This window comes from Barbus barbus (genome assembly GCF_936440315.1).
Source record: "Barbus barbus genome assembly, chromosome: 32".
Lineage (NCBI taxonomy): Eukaryota > Metazoa > Chordata > Actinopteri > Cypriniformes > Cyprinidae > Barbus > Barbus barbus.
The window spans coordinates 10,529,885-10,550,380 of NC_136760.1; the positions used below are offsets into that span (position 1 = coordinate 10,529,885).

Consider the following 20,496-nt stretch of genomic DNA (forward strand, 5'->3'; position numbering starts at 1 on the left):
GATGAAGTTGGTCATCTTCTTACTAGAAGGACAAGCAGAGACCCTTGCTGTCTATGGAGGGTCAGAGAGCTCTCAGATTTCATCAGAAATAGCTTAATTTGTGTTCCAAAGAACAAAGGTCTTACTTTTCATTTGAAGAAGAATGAAGGTCTTTATTTTATCTACAGGTCATTACATCTACAATTTTGAAGTAAAATAATGCAGTAACAAATAAATAAATAAATTGTGCATGTGTCAATTACCTGTGTCTGTGCCATGTCCCTCTAGACAGCAATGTTACCACATCTTTGCTGATAACTATAATACAGCTTTTCAACAGCAGAGCTATTTTACTGATAAAGTCACAGGGTAGTGCTTACAAGTTTTTAGTGTCCTGAGCAAGGGTATCAAAATTCGCTCTGGTAGGGCCAGAGTCCTACAAAATTTAGCTCAACCCATTGATTAAATCAACCCATCTGAACCTCATAATCAAAGTTTTCAGAATTGAAAACTACAGGTTGGAATGTTGTGGCGCTTTTCCACTGCGTGGTACGGCTCGGCTCAGTTCAGAACAGCACGGTGCTGCACAGTTCGGCTCGGTTTGTGTTTCCACTGCAGTTTAGTACCGCTTTTAGAGTGGGCAGGATTATTCACATGTCGTTATAGTTGCACCGCCTCTACTGCCATGACTCCTGAAAAACGTTTTAATTCCACGTCGCTCCATCAAGCTCTCGCTGGATCCGCTCCTCGGCTATCAAAGAGAGGGACGTCTGTACTTCCTCAACAGACAACAAAACAGCCGTTTTTAGTTTTTAAAAAGGTGCGCCCATTCAAAACAGCTGCGTTCGATCCTTCGCTGGCTGTGCTGATTTAAATCTAGCGGGTCTGTTGTGTCTCGTGCCGCAAGTTCAATGACGCAGGCAGAGATGATTCTCTCCGGCCAATAAAAAAAGTACCAGGTACTGTACACAGTGGAAAACCCCCCAAAAGTGTGGCGTACTGAACTGTACCGTGCCGTACACGCAGTGGAAAAGCGCCATTGGACTCTACAAGACTGTGAAGATGAGACTAGAGTGTGGATGGATGATTTCTGTGGATGATGCACATATCTATTTTGAATAAAAATTCACATGAACACTTTTTAAAATTAATGTTACATTTTGGTCTGTTTGTCGTATCTGCTTACCACGATTGCATCACTGGCTCCTGTGGATAAGTAAATGTTGTCAGGGTCAGATGTGATTCCTCCATCTCGCCATTCAATGTAGCGTGCAACGTCTTGCCGAATCATTTCAATTCCCTGACTAGTACTGTAAGCACCTGAAAGATCCAGAAAGCCAAAAAATTATTAATTTGGAAAAACATAAATGTAAATATACAGTGGTGGCCAAAATTATTAGAACACTAGTATTTTCACCAGCTAAAAAACGTCTCCAATATGCTTCAAGCAACCTACCTGCAAAGCTACAGTACTGTTAAACGTTTTAGGCACTTGTGTAAAAATGCTGTAAAATGAAGATGCTGCCAAAAATAATGTCATAAGGTGAAATAAACATCAATGATGCTTTGCCACAAGCAGGAACTGCAAGAGCAACTACGGATGCAATATTCTTGGTAACCGTTGGTGGCAGCATGGTCAGAGTAATGGTATCATTGGGAATCCCTCTGCATCTTCAGCAGGTACCTCAGGGTCATGAGCGTTTCGCCCCTTAACCTGTACGCTTCATCTGAGCAGGGCAGCGAAGACAAGATCAGCCTTCACCTGCAGAAGGATTCCTCTTATGAACTCTCATCGACCGCAACCACCCTGAGCTAGACTTGTTTGCTGCTGCTATCTCCCCGGTGGCTTTCCTCAGTCTTTTAGGTTCCAATCCAATCTTCTGTAGGAAGTAGCGCACAGATGTAGGTGGGAAGCCGCAGCAGCCAACTTCAATAGGAAACAAAGCTGCATTCCATCCTTTAATAGTAGCTTCGTCGATCAGATCTTGACACGTAGCCTTCTTTAACTCATGAGAGATGACTAGCCTGTCCTCCCAGGGCACAGTCAACTCGACTACTATGATGGTTTTTGTGCTCCTGGACAGAAGAACCATATCTGGTCTAAGTGTAGTCATTGCCACCTCTTCTGTGAAGACAAACTTCTTTTTAATGTTGACTTGCATCTCACAATCGGATGTTTGATACAAAATAGAGGGCGCAGAACTATCAGTTCTCCTTGACTTGGGAAACTTTTCTCCTTGCTTTAAAAAAACTGACTCCTCTGGGGGGTGGTATTTTATGTTCATTGGCTTTAATCCTCTGCAAGTCTGTCCATTTGGCAATTTCAACAAGGACCTTATATCTTCATCTGTATCGTCCTTCTCCCAGAGCCTTGGGACATCCTGACAAAATGTGGTTCAGGGTGAACAATGCTGCTTCACACTGATGGCAGGATGGATCCTTGTCTTTGCCCCAGATCTTCATAAATATATTTTTTTATCAATTAACTTCTATTAACTAAATTAAATCAACATTCAGTGTGACCTTTGCGTTTAAAGCAGCTTTTGCCCTAGGTGCACTTGCACATAGCTTTCCAGGTAGGTCTCTTGAAGCGTCTTGACAGTTCTTTTGGATTTAGTCTGTCTCAATTTGTTCTGTATCTTCATGTCATTCCAGACAGACTGGATGATGATGAGATCAGATCTCTGTGGTGCACTGGCTGTTGTCAGACTCCTTGTGCAAACAAAAATCTCACTGTATTATTACAATTAATGGCAAAATTAATGTTTGGAAATGTAAAGTGATATTTCAACCCGATCTCATGAAAGTTCATATAAACAGTAGGCCAACTAAAAATGAAAACTTGGCATGTATATGCTACACGATGGGTAGGATTAGGGTTGTGGGGAAAGTGCGTACTCGAAAACTGCATATCATATGCATGCCAACAAATTTCGTATCATATGCACGCGAAAACTGTATATTATATGCCCGCCAAACACGTTTGTATCATATACGTATATGCCAAAGTCCATTTTTGTGTATCAATACCACGAGTTTTCGTTATTATTTGCCATACGAGACCGGGATCGATATTTCCTACTGACACACTACAGTAAAAGATAGAAATAACTGACTTAAAACCATCTTTTAGCTGGTGAAAATACTAGTGTTCTAATAAGTTTGGCCACCACTGTATATTAAATATATCTAAATAACAGTTTAATACACAGCCATTGTATCCTAAAAGTTGTATATATATAACACACATAACTTGTAGTTCAAATGTCCTCTGAAAAAGCAATATCTTTGCCATAATATCCTTTCAATTGGTTAAGGGGTTTTTGTCATGACAACGAAAAAAATGATGAAAAAAGTATTATGGAAGTCAACTACCATCAACTGTTTGGTTACCAACATTCTACGAAATATATTATTTTTTGTTATTTTTTGAAAGAAGCTCATATAGGTGTGAAACAACTTGAGGGTGAGTAAATGGTGACAAGTTGAAAGGACTTTCCCTTTAAAGTAAAAATATGTCCTTGTTTACAACCTTGTTTCAGCCTTTCAATATAAAAACCTTGCTGACTCAAAGACAATCTCTTGTCACCAACCTGCGATGAAGTAAAAATCACCATCACTAACACATATACTGTTTCTCAACACCAAATACTTTTTAAATTAATTTTTTAAGTTAAATTAAATATTATTTATAGAACAATAATATTTAATAAACAATAATAACCATTGTAAAAGAAAATAAACACAAGCAAATAATTCAGTCAAAAGTACAAAGGCAGCACTCTGATACAGCATTAAAGTTATATAAAAAGAAATAATACATTAATGAGATATACCCAAAACCAACTATATCTTGTGTTTATCCACTATAAAAACATCAGTTTCATACGTCCTGTACAGCCGCTGATGCCCTAGAGCTCACATTTCTGAATCTTTATAAATAAACAGCACCTCAGGAATGAAAATTTTCGAGACTGTGAGGGCTAGAAGTACTGTGTTCAACAACATACCGATTGTTCATCTGGTGAAATGTCTTTCTGAAAAAAAAACCTTTACGTAGACAAAAAACCTCCATAAAACAGTTGTGAAAGCAGTGAATTGCTGAACATTTTGTTATCTAGGACCTTTATACAGTGCGTACCATTGTAAATACTGTAAGTCTATCCACTTCTAGCTTTTGATGCGTTTCTAAGGTGTGGGGAGTTAACTTTTTAAATCACTCCACTAATCCTTCCAATATTCACACTATGTCAGATATTATTGTAGACCATCACCAATTGACTTTATTGCTGAAGACCCTTCACACAAAATGTAAATGAGCCAATATTTTATTCACAATAGAACATAGTTAACATAACAAATGTTTAAACTGAGAAACTTTACAAATTTATGCACAAAATGAGCTCATTTCAAAATTGATGCCTGTATTCCACAATCTTTTTACGCACTCTTTCGAGATTGGAGAGCATCTGCCCCTCTTTACTTCTGAGAGACTCTCTAAGACATCCCTAAGACATCTCTAAGACATTTTATAGCTAATCATGTTACTGACCTGATGTCAATTAACTTAGTTAGTTGCTAGATGTTCTCCCAGCTGAATATTTTTTAAAAGTCTTGCTTTTCAGCCCTTTGTTGCCCCCGTGCCAACTTTTTTGAGACCTGTAGCAGGCATCAAATTTGAAATGAGCTCTTTTTGTGCATAAAATTGTAATATTTCTCAGTTTAAACATTTGTTATGTTCTCTATGTTCTATTGTGAATAAAATATTGTCTCATGTGATCTGAAAGTCTTTTAGTTTTCATTTTATTCAAATTTAAAAAATGTCCTAAGACTCCCAACATTTCCGGAATTCGGGTTGTATGTAATATGTAACTGAAAAGATTTTCCAGTACCGAGACTTCCTCCACCACAAGCTTGGAGAATGCGGCGAGCTCTACTTTTGGCATCTTCTGGAAATTTGCTGTCTTCAAGAAGATCTGGATAAGAGCACAATGCCAAGACCTGACAAATAAATAGAACATATTTACAGTATGTACAAAAACTACTGCTCAGGGTACAACATGATATGCACAATATCTCAAACACACCTGTCTGAAGAAGGTGATGGGTTTCTGGCCCATAGCATGGCAGTCGCCGATGTTGGCTTTAATGACCTCTGTGAATGGCTTTTTTATTCCCTACATTAATAGAGCAGTTAATGAGAAAGTAGAAAAGGTAGGAAAGCAAAAAGAGACAAAGAAACAGGAAAAGGGACAGAAGATTTATAACTGGGATTCTTAAAGGTGCCATAGAATGCATTGATACAGTATTTTTAAATTGTTCTCTGATATCTACACAGAAGGTATGTGGCTTAGGTAAGGGCAAAAAATCTCCAGAAACGATTTTACATGTCCATTTACAACCCTAGGATTTGTCCCTAGAATGAAACGGTCTGTTATTGGCTTATTTGGCAGGGTCATGTATAATAATGAGCTCTGCTCTGATTGGCTGTTTCACAGTGCTGCTCAATGTTGAGCTCTGCTCTGATTGGCTGTTTCACAGTACGGCTCATCAGCAAGAAGGAAGCACAGGGAGGAAAATATATATTTAAATACTTTCTCTCGCAGTTATATCGTCGGGTAATTATACTGTATATAAAACGCGGGCATCAGGGAGCCGTTATTAATATGCGAGGCATTGAAACTGCTTTTGAACGATCCATCGATCGCGTTATAGTTTCACTTCCAAGAGACGCGATCACACAAACTATGTTTACATTATGGAGCAACAGTACTTACAGTACAACAGTGACATACATTTCACAAGATCAGATGCTTGTCAGTGGTGCTCAGGATCTGTAAGTCATTCGCCATCATCCTCATCTCTCCTTACTGAGAGTGAAATCTTATGTACTGTAACAGGCTACCGCTAGCAAGGAGCTAACCATGACCCTTTAGTGGCTCGCGTTATTTGCTTTCTGTGCCTTTCTGAATACAGACACCAACCCATCCCTGCACTTCACACCCCCTGCACGGCCTGGAACATAAAATTTATTTTGTTATTTTCGCTGTTGTCCGCGCTTGTTTATTTACAATACCTGCAGAGCTTCTGATGGTTCGGCCGGCTTAGAACAAGGGCGGTTTATGCAAATGTTGGGGGCGTAGTGATCCCGACTGTTGCGTCACAGTCGGTGTCATGTTCTGATTCGCCTGTTTTTCAGTGGTCTTTTTTAATCACGAGATTTACATATGAAGGAGGAAACTATGGTGTTTGAGGCTCACTGTATGTCATTTCCATGTACAGAACTGTTATTATTTAAATATGCCAGGGTAAAGACAGTTTTTCATTCTATGGCACCTTTAAATAATTAGATAATTTTATTTTTTTTATTTTTATTCAATAATTATAAAAATTATTAAATTATTAAATAATAATATAATTTTCCTTAAAAGAGTTCATTATTATATATTTTTTAAACCAATTTCTGTAAATAAGTAAATCAGACAAATTTTGCTTAATAGAAGGGTTGCAAAAAATGAGTATGCCCTTGATTAAATTTAACAAACTCATAATATTGTAGTATCTACAGTGGGGCAAATAAGTATTTGATACAGTGCAGATTTTTCAAGTTTTCCCACTTACAAAGAATGGAGAGATCTGTTCATCGTAGGTACACCTCAACTGTGAGAGACAGAATATAAAAAAACAAAATCCAGAAAATCACATTGTATGATTTTTGAATAATTAATTTCTATTTTATTGCATGAAATAAGTATTTGATACAATAGAAAAACAGAACTTAATATTTGGTACAGAAACCTTTGTTTTCAATTACAGAGGTCAGACGTTTCCTGTAGTTCTTGACCAGGTTTGCACACACTGCAGCAAGGATTTTGGCCCACTCCTCCATACAGGTCTTCTCCAGATGTTTCAGGTTTTGGGGCTGTCACTGGGCAACACAGAGTTTCAGCTCCCTCCATAGATTTTCTATTGGGTTCAGGTCTGGAGACTGTCTAGGCCACTCCAGGACCTTGAAATGTTTCTTAAGGAGACACTCCTTAGTTGCCCTTGCTATGTGTATGGGGTCATTGTCATGCTGGCAGACCCAGCCACAATCCATCTTCAATGCTCTTACAGAGGGAAGGAGGTTGTTGCCCAAAATCTTGCGATACATGGCTCCATCCATCCTCCCCTCAATACGGTGCAGTCGTCCTGTCCCCTTTGCAGAAAAGCACCCCCAAAGCATGATGTTTCCACCCCCATGCTTCACGGTTGGGATGGTGTTCTTGGGATTGTACTCATCCTTCTTCTTCCTCCAAACACGGCGAGTGGAGTAATACCAAAAAGTTCTATTTTGGTCTCATCTGACCACATGACCTTCTCCCATGCCTCCTCTGGATAATCCAAATGGTCTTTGGCAAACTTCAGACGGGCCTGGACATGTGCTGGCTTGAGCAGGGGGACCTTGCGTGCGCTGCTGGATTTGAATCCATGACGGTGTAGTGTGTTACTAATGGTAACCGTTGAGACTGTGGTCCCAGCTCTCTTCAGGTCATTGACCAGGTCCTCTCGTGTAGTTCTAGGCTGATCCCTCACCTTTCTCAGGATCAGTGATACTCCACGAGGCGAGATCTTGCATGGAGCCCCAGTCCGAGGGAGATTGACAGTCATCTTGAATTTCTTCCATTTTCTAATAATTGCGCCAACAGTTGTTGCCTTCTCACCAAGCTGTTTGCCTATTGTCCTGTAGCCCATCCCAGCCTTGTGCAGGTCGACAATGTTGTCCCTAGTGTCCTTAGACAGCTCTTTGGTCTTGCCCATAGTGGAGAGGTTGGAGTCTGATTGACTGAGTGTGTGAACAGGTGTCTTTTATACAGGTAACAAGTTCAAACAGTTGCCATTAATACAGGTAATGAGTGGAGGATAGGAGGGCTTCTTAAAGACAAACTAACAGGTCTGTGAGAGCCAGAATTCTTGCTGGTTGGTAGGTGATCAAATACTTATTTCATGCAATAAAATGGAAGTTAATTATTTAAAAATCATACAATGTGATTTTCTGGATTTTTTATTATATTCTGTCTTTCACAGTTGAGGTGTACCTACGATGAAAATTGCAGGTCTCTCCATTCTTTGTAAGTGGGAAAACTTGAAAAATCGGCAGTGTATCAAATACTTATTTGCCCCACTGTATGTCCTCTATAATTTTAAGTACTGTCCACTGCTCTTACCCTACTTGGCACTGAATATACAAGTTCACGGCAAATTGTCACATCTCCTGGTGTTGTCCTGGTCAATTGTCCTGATGTTCCATGAGGGTAGTCTCAACTTGTCTCCACAAAATTGCCCCCACTGGTGCTCAACTGTGTTTAGGTCAGGTGAAATACTTGTCTACAGTAAGATTTCACCATGAGCCATCTATTTAATGTCTTTGACACATATGCGCAGGGGCGTAGATTACCCGGGGGACGCGGGGGACGTGTCCCCCCCACTTTTTATAAAAAGTAAAGTCGTCCCCCGCAATTTTTCATTGGACAGTTGTGTTCTCGACATGTTGAGGTTTTAATGGAGCAATGTATATAAATGGAGAATGATTTAAAATTCAAAGAGACAAAATAATTTATACATGACGTTTACGTTTCCATGGCAATCAGCCACTCAGTTTGTCACGTCACTACTCGCCCAGGCTCGCCCGCGGTCCACCATTCATTAGAGGTCGAGATGAGTTCAAAGCGGCAAAAAACTCTTCACTCCTTTTTTACGAAGAAGTCAAGCAGCGTAAGTTAGCATGTGGGATCCGATGTAACGGGGACGCTGAGGCAGAAGTTGAATCCATTTGCGGATGTTTATTAAGAAAAGCAGAGTACACAAAACAGGTAGGACGTCGGTGTCAGAAGGCAGTCTAAGGCAGATGCAACATAAACGTATTCCAGGCAGCGGTGAGATAAAGCAGGCAGAGGGTCAATACCGGGTGATCAGTCCAATTAAACAAACGTAGCAAGAAGGGGAAATCGAGAGAGCAAAAGACAAAGGCAGGCAAAAGGGGTCAAACCATAAAGCAGTCCTCACTGGCAAACAATCCAAAAGGGGCGATCCGTAAACTCGATAATCCAGAGGCAAAACAAGACGGCAACAGGTAATCAGACAGGGTATATGAAAAACGCTCGGTAAGGCAGGTGAAACTGGCAATACTTCGCAAGGTGGAAGCACATGGTGATCGCTTTTAAAGTACCAAACAGGAAGTGGAAGTAGAAGCAGCAGAGGGAGCATGCAGTCAGTATTCAGGTGAGGGCTCCCTCTGCTGGCGTGGCGTTACATCCGAATAGTGTTGCACGGTGTTCAGTGAGTCTGCCTATTGCTCTTGTTGAATAATTAGCAAGTTTTGATGTTCATTATATGGAGAAAAAAAAAGCTGCCTGGACAAACATGCACTTATTTATTTTCAGTGTATTTTTCCGTAACTCTTATTTTAACACGTATGTTATCAGAACCCTTCAAATAAGAATAAAGATAATGTTGAACTGAGATTTTACAGCGTTTGTAGCATTGTGACATGTTTAACTCAGCCAATACTATACATGATGTATTTCAATCAAGTATGCAAGCACTGACTGATACAGGACCGATCTTCATTTAGGGGTGCTCTGTCATTATTGCACTAATTTGACGTTTTTATGTGTTGTCAAGAATGAACAAGAAACAGTCAGCCTAGGTTTGTTAGAGCAGAATCAGGACGACACGCAAGAAATACAAACTTCACAGCTGAGAAGAACTGATAGAGTGGCTTTTAACACCTATTAAACACCTATTGGCTATTTTTACATTGTATAAAATCTATTAATACACAAGCATTTGTAGGATTATATATGGACCAATCATAAAAAACACATAATTAGTCAAATATAGAAAAATAAAAAATAACATTAGTATGATGAACAACTTCTCAGCTATCATTTTTAACTACAGTAGGTAATTATTAGCTTGCATATTGGTTGTTTATTAGCACTTAAGCACATATTAATTCTGTATTCTGCATGACCATATTCTGCTTCCCATAATCCTACCTAATACCTAAATTTAACAACTACAGTGACTACCTTACAAGCTATTAATAAGCAGTAAATGAAGAGTTTATTGATGCAAAAGTCATAGTTAATAGTGAATATGTGTTTATCATTCTAAAGTGTTAAAAAATAATTTAGGATACAAATTATTGGTTATTGTCCAGCAGTGTACTTAATTAGTTATTTTCTTCTGTATGTCACTATTCCCTGTATGTAGATGTTTCAAACACTACTTTATTTGCTATAGACAGAGGCAGAAGTGAATTCAGAGTTGAGAGTGAATGAGGCAGACAGTTTCAGTGAGGCTTCAGAGGTAAAGATTAATTACAGCATTGTCTATGATAAGATATTTCTTTTAACATAGACTAATCAGACTAATGTATAATAGAACAGAACAGAATAAAGAAGCATGTGAATGTGCAAGTATCCATTACTGTGTGCCATGTACTGTACATACAACACACACAAAATACAATCTGAAATATGTAAACAATAGTACCCTTATAAGGACATCTTTGTAGCTTATACTCAAAAAGGTGCATATTAGTACATTAGAATACCAATATGTACCGTAATGACTTTTGTACCGTTTGACTTACATTTCACTGCTGGTTATACTCTGTATAATGGTGTATGTGACGAATAAAAATCTTGAATCTAATGTACAACTATGAAACTTTTTGGGGTAAATAAGGTACAAAGATGTCCTTTTAAGGGTGCTGTCCCAGTGACAAGCTGTTGTATTTCTTTCTTTCTTTTTCTTTTTTCTCTCTTTCTTTCCTTCTGTTTTATAATCATATATAATAATATAATCATTAAGCAAAAAGGTATGATTAAAAATAAAACCTGTCAATTAGACAAGGGTTAACTGAAAAAAAACAAACAGGTATAACACTAGACATTCTGTCCCCCCCACTTTTGAAATGATGGCTACGCCCCTGCATATGCGCACACTTAGTGCTCGCTCAGTGAAGTCTTTGAAGTTTAACAGAGACTTGATGCCTAGACAAGCCTTTATGCAACATGGAAGTTCTCACGTGAATTTCTAACATTTACAGATAAGCATACAACCATTAGATGCAAGTTATCCAATGAGGAAAAAGGTATCAAAAGCATTTATCAGCACATGCATCTGACAGGAGGGCAAGCTGTTATAAACTGTAGGCTTATGAGTTAGTTTGAAGCATGTCTAATGCTTAGGACAACTTGGATTTCTGCAGCAGCTCATTCTGTTTCCTCGGGTGGACAAATATCATGCATTTCACTGCTGCAGGTTGCACCTTACGGTGTGACTTCTTTTTGTGCAAAGAAAGAAGTCTTCTGACAATTCTCTCCCAAGTGGTTCCATTGCTCTCATAAAAAGAACTGAAGAATTTGTTAAGTTTCAGAGGGGATGTGCTCATTTACCCTGTGTAAAGGGTAAATGAGGGGGGGGAAGTCGTGGCCTAATGGTTAGAGAGTCAGACTTGTAATCGAAAGGTTGCGGGTTCGAGTCCCCGGCCGGCAGGGATTGTAGGTGGGGGGAGTGAATGTCCAGCGCTCTCTCCACCCTCAATACCACGACTGAGGTGCCCTTGAGCAAGGCACCGAACCCCCAATTGCTCCCCGGGCGCCGCAGCATGGCTGCCCACTGCTCCGGGTGTGTGTTCACGGTGTGTGTGTGTGTGTGTGTGTGCATTTGTTCACTACTCACTGCTGTGTGTGTGCACTTGGATGGGTTAAACGCAGAGCACCAATTTCGAGTATGGGTCACCATACTTGACAATACGTCACGACTTTACTTTACTTAATGTGCAGGTGCATCTCAATAAATCAGAATGTCGTGGAAAAATTCATTTATTTCAGTAATTCAACTCAAATTGTGAAGCTCGTGCATTAAATAAATTCAATGCACACAGACTGAAGTAGTTTAAGTCTTTGGTTCTTTTAATTGTGATGATTTAGGCTCACATTTAACAAAAATCCACCAATTCACTATCTCAACATATTAGAATACTTCATAAGACCAATTAAAAAAAAAACATTTTTAGTGAATTGTTGGCCTTCTGGAAAGTATGTTAATTTACTGTATATGCACTCAATACTTGGTAGGGGCTCTTTTTGCTTTAATTACTGCCTCAATTCGGCGTGGCATGGAGGTGATCAGTTTGTGGCACTGCTGAGGTGGTATGGAAGCCCAGGTTGCTTTGATAGCGGCCTTCAGGTCATCTGCATTGTTGGGTCTGGTGTCTCTTATCTACCTCTTGACAATACCCCATAGATTCTCTATGGGGTTCAGGTCAGGCGAGTTTGCTGGCCAATCAAGCACAGTAACACCATGGTCATTGAACCAGCTTCTGGTACCTTTGGCAGTGTGGGCAGGTGCCAATTCCTGCTGGAAAACAAAATCAGCATCTCCATAAAGCTTGTCAGCAGAAGGAAGTGCTCTAAAATTTCCTGGTAGATGGCTGCGTTGACTGTGGACTTCAGAAAACACAGTGGACAAACACCAGCAGATCACATGGCAGCCCAAAGCATCACTGACTGTGGAAACTTCAGAGTGGACTTCAAGCAACATGGATTCTGTGCCTCTGGGACCTTGATTTCCAAATGAAATGCAAAATTTACTTTCATCTGAAAAGATGACTTTGGACCACTGAGCAACAGTCCAGTTCTTTTTCTCCAAAGCCCAGGTAAGACGCTTCTGACGTTGTCTCTGGTTCAGAAGTGGCTTGGTAGTCCTTTTCCTGAAGACGTCTGAGCGTGGTGACTCTTGATGCACTGACACCAGCTTCAGTCCACTCCTCGTGAAGCTCTCACAAGTGTTTGAATCAGCTTTGCTTGACAGTATTCTCAAGATTGCAGTCATCCCTGTTGCTTGTGCACCTTTTCCTACCCAAATTCTTCCTTCCAGTCAACTTTGCATTTAATATGCTTTGATACAGCACTCTGTAAACAGCCACACCTTTCAGCTGTAAGCGCTAATCATCAAAATTAAAACAAAAAAACTTTTGAAATGTTTTGAAATGTTCTTTACATACAATGAATCTAAAATATATGAAAGTTTCACTTTTTGAAATAACTTACAAGAAAAAAATTAACTTTTACGACATTCTAATTTATTGAGATGCACCTGAATGTACTTGATGTATATTTAATTATTTGCTATTCAGATTAGACGATTCTTCAATTATCCAAATATTCTAACATTGTTAAAATTATAATCAAATATATTTTAACCATAAATTATGATGTGTATAAAGGCATTATGAATGTTCCTAATATTTTTCATAAAATAAATTTAATTTAATATTAATTTAATATTAAGCACAGATAAGTTCAGCTTTTCAATGATTAATAATCACTCTAAATATGTTTAAAATATATAAGATGCAGGAGGAGTCATGTAGAGAAAATGTGCTTGCAGCAGATAAGAGATTGTCATCTATGAGAAACTGACAGCAGACAGCCAACAAAAACAAAATGTGCAGAGCATTTGCTTTTTAGACCACTGGATGAACCTTTTAAAGCAACATAATGAAACTGAATGAAAAGGTCATAAAATATAGAAAGTAAGCTTAAATGAAAACTTATAGGTATACAACACTAATGCTTTCATAACCACTTGATGTGTTAAAAAAAATTAATAACTTTTTTTTTTAACTATTAAAATAAAAATAAAGTACTTATTATTATTATTATTATTATTATTATTATATAAAATCACAAAATATTATTACTGAATAAAACTATTAAACAAAATATGTAACATATATATATAAAACAAAAATAGAGTATTTAAAATAACATTTTAGTTTTTACATTTTAATATTAAAATTACATTTTAATTTAAGTATTATTAAAATTAACATGATAATAATTTGTTGATACTTCTGATGTATTTTTATATTTCATACATGTATGTATATTGCCAATTTATATTGCAAATTTATCTTGACAAGAATAAAATAAAATAAAACAAAATTAAATTAAATTAAATAATAAAACAAAACATCAAGCTTTTATTTTGGAGGAAAACATCGTTTTCTCATGCTTTGGTCAATGTTGTTGACAGTATTTTCTGATTTATGGAGTGACAAAAAGAGATATCCAAAATGCTCTTTGTAAAAATAACATTTATCCAATGTTCAGATTTATGTTTTGGAAATGTATGCAAATGAGTGCATATTTAATTATATGTAATGCCTCATTTGCATTTTTAAACCTAACATTTCAGAAAACATGTAATACAAGATTTTTTTTTTACAATTCTTAATGTAATCAATCAACTCGGGACGTATGGTGATATGTATTAGTTATATTTTTATCCTATTAAACGGTGTCTCACCGTATTTTTTGTCAGGAGGTATGCAAAAAACAAAAACGTCCATGACTTTAATAATTATGAGCTAAGCATATTTTCTCAGAGTCAATGGGTCTCATTCACTAAACATACGGAAACGTATAAACGTATAAACGTACGGACGTTTTCACGAATAAATCATGATTCATCAAAAACTTTCGTACTAAAATTTATTCTAAATGTACGAAAAAATTCAAGAACAACTTATACCACACGTATGCAATAATCATGTACGCCCAGGGCCTTATAAGCATGTATAAAGAACCCCACATATAATTAGATATGTTATGTACAGGGTGGGTGAAAAGTAACTAGACGTTAAAATTGATAATAAAGTATAATTAGAGGTCCAATTATATAAATATATATATATAAAATTAAGTCAAGGCAAGTCAACTCAAGTCAAGTCAGCTTTATTGTCAATTCTTCCACATGTACGGCACATACATACAGAGAATTGAAATTGCATTACTCTCAGACCCTTGGTGCATACAGTTAACATTAAACACGTTCAGATACAGATAAATACAGTTTAAACATATGTATATACAACTATACAAATATACAAATGAGGATATTGTAGAAAAAAATAAGAATTAGATCGATAAAGTGGCATAAGGCGCATGGCAGATAGAGTGCAAAACCACTTAAATAAAAACAACACTGTGTAGATATATTTGTAGTGCAAAAGAGCTTATCAGTCTGAAGACATTGTAGAAAATAAAAAAGAGAGATAGATAAAGTGCATAAGGCACATGGCAGAATAGATGGAGTGCAAACCAGTTGAATGTACAAAAAGAAAACTGTGCAGATTTGTTTTGTTTTGTTATGAGTGTAGTGTAAGAAGAGCTTATCAGTCTGTTAAAGTGACAAGTCGAAGTGACTGTTCGGATAGATTTTTGTCAGACTATCCGAAGAGGTAATTTGCAGTCAATGTTGGATGGGTAGTGATCAGCCAATGCTGCACAAGTGACAGGTGCCGGTCACAGTTTGTTGGTCGGTGGGGGGGGGTCCTATGGGTGTGGGGGGGCTGGGGGGGGTGTCACAGAGTCAGAGTTCCTAGTGTGTTGCTGTGTTAAATGGGGTGAAAGAGGGAAGGGGGGGCAAGGACGGGAGGGAGTTCAGCTTCCTGACAGCCTGATGTATGAAGCTGTCCTTCAGTCTGCTGGTCCTCGCCTGGAGACTCCGCAGTCTCCTCCCTGATGGCAGCAGACTGACGAAGCTGTGTGACGGGTGGGACCACCTGCAATGCGGAGGGCTTTGCGGGTGAGACGGGTGCTGTAGATGTCCTGGAGGGAGGGGAGAGAGACACCAACGATCTTCTCAGCTGCTCTCACTATGCGTTGAAGTGACTTGTGGCAGGATGCGTTGCAAGCGCCATACCACACAGTGATGCAGCTAGTTAGGATGCTCTCGATGGTGCCTCTGTAGAAGGTGCACATGATGGGGGCCGGGGCTCTGGCTCTTCTGAGTTTGCGGAGGAAGTAGAGACGCTGCTGTGCCTTCTTGGCCAGTGCTACAGTGTTGTTAGTCCAGGAGAGGTCCTCAGTGATGTGCACACCCAGGAACTTGGTGCTGCTCACTCTCTCCACAGTCGCACCGTTGATGGTCAGAGGGGCATGCTGAGTGTGTACTCTCCTGAAGTCAACAACAATCTCCTTCGTCTTCTTCACATTCAGAGAGAGATTGTTGTCACTGCACCACCCGGCCAGGCGGCTCACCTCGCTCCTGTAGTTTGTCTCATCTCTGTTGCTGATGAGACCCACCACAGTCGTGTCATCCGCAAACTTAATGAAAATGTTGGAGTTGTGTGATGGTGTGCAGTCGTGGGTCAGCAGAGTGAAGAGGAGGGGGCTCAGCACACATCCTTGGGGGGCCCCAGTGTTCAGTGTGATGGTGCTGGATGTGTTACTGCCGACCCGTACTGCTTGAGGTCTCCCGGTCAGGAAGTCCAACAGCCAGTTGCACAGAGAGGTATTGAGCCCCAGCTGGGCCAGTTTGTGAGTGAGCTGTTGAGGAATGATTGTGTTGAATGCTGAACTGAAATCTATGAACAGCATCCTGACATATGAGTCTTTTTTCTCCAGATGTGTGAGGGCTGGGTGGAGGGCAGTGGCGATGGCATCATCGGTCGAGCGGTTGGACCTATATGCAAACTGGAAGGGGTCCAGGGAGGGGGGGAGGACAGACTTGATGTGGTGCAAGACTAGCCGTTCAAAGCACTTCATGAGGATGGGAGTGAGTGCTATTGGACGGTAGTCATTGAAGCAGGATGGAGATGACTTCTTAGGTACTGGAATGATGGTGGTAGCTTTGAAGCATGTGGGGACAACAGCCTGATTTAGTGAGATGTTGAAGATGTCTGTGAAGACCTCAGTGAGTTCCACTGCACAGTCTCTCAGTACACGCCCAGGAATGTTGTCAGGACCCGGAACTTTGCGTGCATTGATCCTGCTGAGGGATCTCCTCACACTGTCCGGGGACAGCGTCATCACCTGGTCACCGTGAGGAGGTGGATTCTTCTGTGCAGTGGTGCTGTTTTGTGCCTCAAAGCGAGCAAAGAAGGCATTCAGCTCGTTCAGCAGGGGGATGGTGTTGTCACAGGTCTGTGGTGGGGGCTTGTAATCCGTAATGGTCTGTATCCCCTGCCACAGGCTCCGCATGTCTCTGCTGTCGCTGAAACGATGGGCTATCCTCCTGGAGTACTGTCTCTTGGCCTCTCTGATGCCGCGGGAAAGGTTGGCCCTAGCTGTCTTCAGGCCCTCCTCATCTCCAGCTCTAAAGGCAGCGTTCCGAGCCTTCAGAAGTCTGTAGACCTCCCCTGTCATCCACGGCTTCTGGTTGGCCCGGACAGTGATGGACTTTGTGACTGTTACATCATCAATGCACTTGGAGATGTAGGCAGTAACAGTCTCTGAGTACTCTTGGAGGCCTGTAGTATTGTTGTATGTGGCAGCCTGTTTAAACATATTCCAGTCAGTGGTGTCAAAGCAGTCTTGAAGTGCCTCTGACGACCCTTCCGGCCACACTTGAATCTGTTTGTGAACTGGTTTGGTGACTTTAACGAGCGGTCTGTATGCAGGCATTAGCAGGACAGTGATGTGGTCTGAGGCTCTGAGGTGGGGGAGGGGGAGGGCCTTGTAAGCTCCTCTCTGGGTGGTGTAAACAAAGTCCAGAGTGTTTTTTCCCCTTGTTGGAAAGTCTATGTGTTGGTGAATTTTTGGGAACACACTCTTTAAGTCTGCGTGATTGAAATCCCCAGCCAAGATAAGAAAAGCATCTGGATGGGCTGTCTGCTGCTCACTGGTGTGCTGGTACAGATCATTTAGTGCCTCACTCCTGTTGTTGTTGCTGGAGCTGGGAGGGATGTATACAGCAACGAGCAGTATGGCTGTATATTCCCTCGGTAGATAGAACGGCCGGCACTTAATAATCATAAACTCCACCAGGGGTGAGCAGTGTTTGCAGACCACAACAGCGTCGCGACACCATGCATCATTGATGTAAACACAGAGACCGCCGCCACGGATCTTACCTCCCTCGACGAGAGCTCTGTCAGCTCGATAGCATGTTAGCTGGTTGAGCTGTATGGCGCAGTCCGGTACGCTGTTGTTAAGCCATGTTTCCGTAAACACAAAAACACAACAGTCTCTTACAGTCCTCTGAGTAGAGCGGAGTAGTCGGATGTAGTCCAGTTTATTGTCCAAAGAGCGTACGTTCGCCAGTACGATGGTGGGGATAGCTGGCTTGTGTGGGTTGGCCGCTAGCCTAGCTCGGATACCTCCGCGCTTACCCCTCTTCTACTTCCTCTCACGCCGCTTGTAGCGCCTCCGCTGTGGGCGAGATGCAGTAGTGGGGGTCGGTGATGGAGAAGGCATTCGGAGCAGACCGAGGTCCCGCAGCTCTTCAGCGTGCGCGGATTTTAACTCTAAAAATGTGGTTCTGCCGACATCGAGCAGAAACTCACGACTGTATGCGCGCTTAAAGACAGGTAGACGAGACGAAGATGTGCAAAAACATTGCGACTTACAAGACAAAAAACACGAAAACACCGATTTGTCGGGAGAGAGAGAAGCTGCTGCGACTGCGCGCGCCGCCATCTTAGGTATTAGAGGTCCAAACAACAAATCACCTGATCTATGCTTATATAAACAGTGATTATTGTTTCTCACCTTGTGTTTGGAGGCATGGCACACTTGGTACTGCTTGAAGACATTGCGGCGCGTGCTCTAAGGAGAGAGCGCGTCTTTAGAGAGCGCACAGCAGGGCCGGCGCCAAGGGGGGCACTCGTGGGCCGTGGCCCCCCAAACGAGTTACTGTGCCTCCCCATTTTCCATCCTCTTCCCTCCTTGCTGAACGAGATCGATTTTGAAAGCGAAAGTACCGATAAAACAGCGCACATAAGAAAGCAATTGAACGCTTTAGCGAGCGTCAGCCACTGCACGCGATCACAGATTGCACGCTCTTCACGAATACACCCCCCCACACACACACACAACGTGATTTGTGCCCCCCCCCCCAGAAATGTAAATGCCCCCCGATGGAGGTGCCCTGGCGCCGGCTCTGGTGCACAGATATGTTTGCTGAAAGTGAATGGCTGTTCAGTTGCTTTTAAATAACACATTTTTTCTGGCTTCCACCTCCGACAGCAAAACCTCACGTTCATTATCGTTAAAGTTATTTTTCTTTGTCTTTTGTTTCGATGTCATAATTGTCTTTCTCTAGACGAGTGCCGCTTTGCGGAAAGCCCTTATATGGAGCTGGTTTGGGCGTGTATTATGCTAATCACTAACCTCGTGCACGCCGGCGCTCTTTTAGAAGACTCCAGATTCACTAACAGAAGAACGAGTTTAAGAACAAGCTCATGTGCGTACGCACATTTTGTGAATTAGGCGGAAAGTTTTCGTGAGAAGTTCAAATGTGTGTATAAATACGAAAAACGTACGCACTTATTAGTGAATGAGACCCAATGTTCTTAGTCGTCGTATAAGTTACAAATAAGTAAAGTTTTATTCCTTTGTAGATAATGTTTTTGAGAACAATTTGGAAAACAAAACAGAGAAAGAAAATGTTTCTTGAGAAAATGGAGCTCAGATCTGTAGCAGAACTAACTTTACCCTGCGTGACAATTTTCGATTTCTCTCCCTCATATGAATAAACGAATGGAGCTATTTATGCATTTAAAAAAATGCAGATAGAGACATTTTACTGCTGAAACAAGAGGACACAACCGTGACAATATATGGATTATCTAATGTAAAATAAAGAAAATGCACAGCTCAGCTGTCGCCAGGACACAGTAGACTAAATATCAAGATCAACTGCATTACCATCATCGTACCAACATAGTACACAGCATGATTGTGATGAGATATACAGTACATCAGGTAGGCAGCTCACCAGGTTTTTACGACACAGCCATCATCACAACAGTGTGTTCTATAGCTCAACTCTTTTTTCTGTGTTATGCAGATTTGGTAGCCACTGTTGTTATGATGTATGATAGTGATTAGGACATTTCAGTGACACTGAGATGAACGTTAATGATGAGTTACATACGTCAAAATGTGCTATACACAACAGAGCTCATAGGAATACTCTATTCCACAATGCAATGCACTCAGCCTTGCATTTCCAGTGTGAAGAATGAACTAGAATTAATATTTCTTCCTTGACTTATTTTCTGTGTCTGAAACTACAGCCACCTTGCTACCTCAGCCCAGTCAGTCGGCGACTTCACACACAGAATTTTTAGGTACCACCATAATATTTAATAATCTTCAAACAAATATTTTGTGAATACAAGTCTTATTTTTTAATAGACAAATGCACATATTTCTTTAAAAACTCCTTTATGCTGCATTTTATTCTTACAGGATTAGGGATGTAATGATTACCGGTTTGATGATAAATCATGATAAAATTCCCCACGGTTAGTATTACCGTTTCATATTTTAATTATCATTAAAACCATATTCGATTACCGTGATTTGAACAACTCATGATAAATACTGTTCAGCATAAAGCACAGTTTTAAGTAACAGTCTCGCGTGCGCACAGCGCGCAGAGGAGTTTTGTTTCGAGTGAAAATAGGGCAGAAAAGCTGGGAGGTTTTAAAAGAGTACTAAGGGAATT

At 40.4% G+C, this 20,496-nt stretch overlaps 1 protein-coding gene across 1 annotated transcript in view; it reads right to left on the reverse strand.

Annotated features, from left to right (window-relative positions):
• The window catches only part of LOC306852498 (alanine aminotransferase 2-like), a 131,149-nt gene that overhangs the window by 98,128 nt on the left and 12,525 nt on the right, over positions 1–20,496 (reverse strand). Inside the window, exons 3-5 of the mRNA XM_079389388.1 lie at positions 5,067–5,156; positions 4,872–4,980; positions 1,166–1,299 (exon numbers count right to left, since the gene is read on the reverse strand). Coding sequence (XP_079245514.1) covers positions 1,166–1,299; positions 4,872–4,980; positions 5,067–5,156 — 333 coding nt within the window. The remainder of the gene's footprint in view (positions 1–1,165; positions 1,300–4,871; positions 4,981–5,066; positions 5,157–20,496) is intronic.